Source organism: Apaloderma vittatum, unplaced genomic scaffold, assembly GCF_000703405.1.
Source record: "Apaloderma vittatum isolate BGI_N311 unplaced genomic scaffold, ASM70340v1 scaffold15012, whole genome shotgun sequence".
NCBI lineage: Eukaryota > Metazoa > Chordata > Aves > Trogoniformes > Trogonidae > Apaloderma > Apaloderma vittatum.
Window position 1 is genome coordinate 3,125 of NW_009705347.1, and position 3,169 is coordinate 6,293.

The 3,169-nt window shown below is 60.1% G+C and overlaps 1 protein-coding gene across 1 annotated transcript in view; it reads right to left on the minus strand.

Moving 5' to 3' along the window:
• The window catches only part of LOC104270878 (band 4.1-like protein 1), a gene marked incomplete at both ends in the record, with an annotated part of 18,033 nt that overhangs the window by 2,732 nt on the left and 12,132 nt on the right, over nt 1-3,169 (minus strand). The window contains 4 exons of the mRNA XM_009865375.1: nt 14-74; nt 271-345; nt 714-824; nt 2,161-2,559. Of these exons, the coding sequence (XP_009863677.1) occupies nt 14-74; nt 271-345; nt 714-824; nt 2,161-2,559 (646 nt within the window). The remainder of the gene's footprint in view (nt 1-13; nt 75-270; nt 346-713; nt 825-2,160; nt 2,560-3,169) is intronic.

Here is a 3,169-nt window from a genome sequence, read left to right on the forward strand (position 1 = left end):
TCCCCCCTCCCCGGTGAGAGGGAGCGAAGGTCCGTCGCAGAAACAGCCCCTTTCCCAGCCTTGGTCCCGTGATCCTGTTAGAAGAGCACATGAGCGCGTTGGCTCAGATGCAACGTGGGGGCAAACACAGCACATCGCCCTCCACAGACATCCCTGGTGCAGCAGGGACCCCCACCTCCCAGTACAGCTGGTCCTAGACCCACTTGCTGGAGCAAAAGGCCCACGGGGGACAGTGGCTGCCCCACCTCCTGAGGGGCCAGCCCCACTCACTGAGGTCGCCGGTGCCGTCTCTGTGGTGCTAGTGGTGGTCGTGGGGTCCCTGCTGCCCGGGGTGCCTCCATCCACCTGCCAGGGAAAAGGAAACCCGGTGAGCCTGGAGGTACCAGGGAGAGGGTGACACTTGCAGCGACGGTGCAGCCGTCCCTGCTGCCAGAAGAAGCCGTGGAGGGCCACAGGCACGCACGGTGCAGCACGTATGGTGGCTGTCACCCTGTGGAGACACCCCCATGTGCCAGTGCTGCACACCAGTGGCACGGCAGGCGGGGCGAGGGATGCACACAGAATATCCCTGGGTGGGCTTCCAGTTGGATGTTTTGGGGACTCCAGCAAGACAAGGGTGAGCAGAGGTCCCTGACCCTCCCAGTGCTGCTGCCTGGGGACAGGTTTTGCTCGGCAGAGCCATCGGGGAGGACAAGAGGACAGAGCCGTGTCACCTGGGCTGTGTCTGTGGTGCTGAGCCGGTGGGGAGCGGAGCCGTCTGCTTCAGGCTTCTTCATGCCCAGCCCCAGGCCAACGGTCACAGCGTCTGTTTTTGGAGCTGATGACTGCAGGAGAAGCACAGCAAGTCAGGGCACGACGCCAACAACGCCAAGAGCTCCTTGTGCACCAGCCTGACTCCTCTGCAAGTGCCACACAACATCCTCCAAGTGTCACACAGAGCCCTGCCCAGGCGAAGAGGGTCCAGGCTGCTGCCCCGGGCAGACGGCCACCATGCAAAGTGTCCCGTGTGACTGATACATCTCACATCGGATCTGATGCTCTGTCCCAGACACCAGGAGTTAGAGAAAATCGGTCTTCAAAAGGTGGGTGAGACCCACCAAATCCCTTTCACTTGTGTCCTGCAGCAAGTTCATAATCTGCACCAGCTCCCGCCTGTGGTTACACTCGCCGTGTCAGAACCTCAGGGGCACAGAGGCAGGGCCCCAGCAACCTTCCCCTCCTCGAAAGCTGCCAAGGGCTTTCACAAGGAAACACTTAGCCAGTGCTCAGCACTCCTGAGCCCACAGCCTCACCCGCCCAGCGCCGGCCAAGGGGCACCATGGAGCTGATCTCCCATGCCCACAGCCCCGCTGTGTCCCTGGAGCCCAATGGCATCAGGTGCTCTACATGATGCTTTCCAGGCTGGCTCAAAGAAAGCTCCCTTTAATTCTGCAGCTTTTTGCTGGCTCCACATCTGGACTCGCCCCGGCAGCTCCAGGTAGTGCTGGGAACTTACCTGACAGGGCTGGAGAGCTGCCCCAGCGCTGACCGGGCAGGAGACCCGGCGCTGAGGCAAGGTCGTGTTTTGTCTGAGCTCGGGGTGGCTCTACCGTCCCCTCCCTGTGGCGTACACTCGACTTCCACCCGCATGCCGCATGCATTTTTCCTACCCCTGCTATCATCACTCCCGGCACAAGAGCGACCCTCCACGAGCTTTGGAGCGTCTCCCCCAATCCCCCCCAGCCCCGGCATGACCAGAGAGGTTAGTCGGCAGCACGTTTCTCTTCGCTACACAAACCGGGCACCGATTTCATGCAAGACACGACGATTTCATGCAAGACACGAGGACAGAGCCGCTGGTTAGTGAGACACGTCCCTCCCGGCTGCCGACATGCTGCGGTGGGGCGAGGGATGGGGTGGGCGGCCGGATGAGGGGATTGAGAGGTGACACTGACTTCTCCTGGTTAGCGGACGCACAGAACACACGACAGAGCCATGCAACACAGACGACAGCGTGCATCGGGGAAACAGCTAGGCTGGACGGGAACCTGGGGTGTTTGAAAGCTAGCATGCTCTTCCAAACCACGGTGGGAGTGCAGAGCAGCAATACCGGGCACCGGGAAAGGAACATGGGATGTGATGGCACTGAGACAGCCTCGGTGGAATGGCGTCCCCGTGTACCTCTTGTTGGGAGACATCTGGGCCGGGCTGGGAGACCTTCTCCCTGCCTTTGACATCCTCTTCGAGTCTAGGAACTACTTTGTCAACGTGCTGGAAGGAAACCAGCCTTTCATCTTCCGTTTCACTCTTGTCCTTGTCCAGCTCGGGCAGGCTCCGGGAGATGTCCTCGAAGGCTGTGCCGTGGAAGTCACCAATCACTGTGAAGTCCACCTCTGCTTCCAGGCTGGAGGTTGAACTGACCGTGATGCTGGAGCACTTGCGCTCAATGGCCAGGTGGTTGTCCTTCAGAAAGACTGAGTCCTTCTCCTGGTCCTGCTCCTCGTCGCCGGTGTCACTCTCGGGGGCCCTGTGCCGAGGCGGCTTAGCTTTCTCCTCGGCGCCCTCCCTCAAGCCCGCTCTCTGAATGAGACACAATGGCGGAGAGAGACGGGGACAGTGAGGACAGCACGGCGCGGCAGCGCTGGCAGTGCCGCCAGGGACGAGGGGAGGAGAAGGAGGAGGAGGAGGAGAAAGAAGGCTGCAGCAAACATCACAGAGTCGAGTCAAACACAACTCAAGCATGGAGACTGAAACCTTTCTGACAGCAGCGACTTTGCAAGGGGTGAGAAGGGTTATTCAATCTGATTTTGCCCAAAGTCTACTGGTAATTAATCGGCTCAAAAAAGGGTCAGTCGCACAGAAAAGCTGGGCCAGCTCAGAGGCACTCGGTGCGCCCGGTTGGAAGCTGATGTGCGCGAAACAACAGGTCTGTCCAGAGACATTCAGAGACAGCTCAGACGCCAGCGCTGTTGTACGGCAGTAAGGTCGGGCACTCAAACAAAACGAGGAAAAAGCAAACGAAGGGAAAGGAAGAGGCAAAGAGTCGGAAAGAAAAGAGCCCCATCAGCCACGCACAGTGAAGGAGAAGCGAAGGAGGGTGCCAATTCCACTGAACATCGCCCCGGGGGGCTGGAGGACCACCCCTGCCGGGGCCACCCCATGGCTGGGGTTGCCCCTCAACACAAGGGTC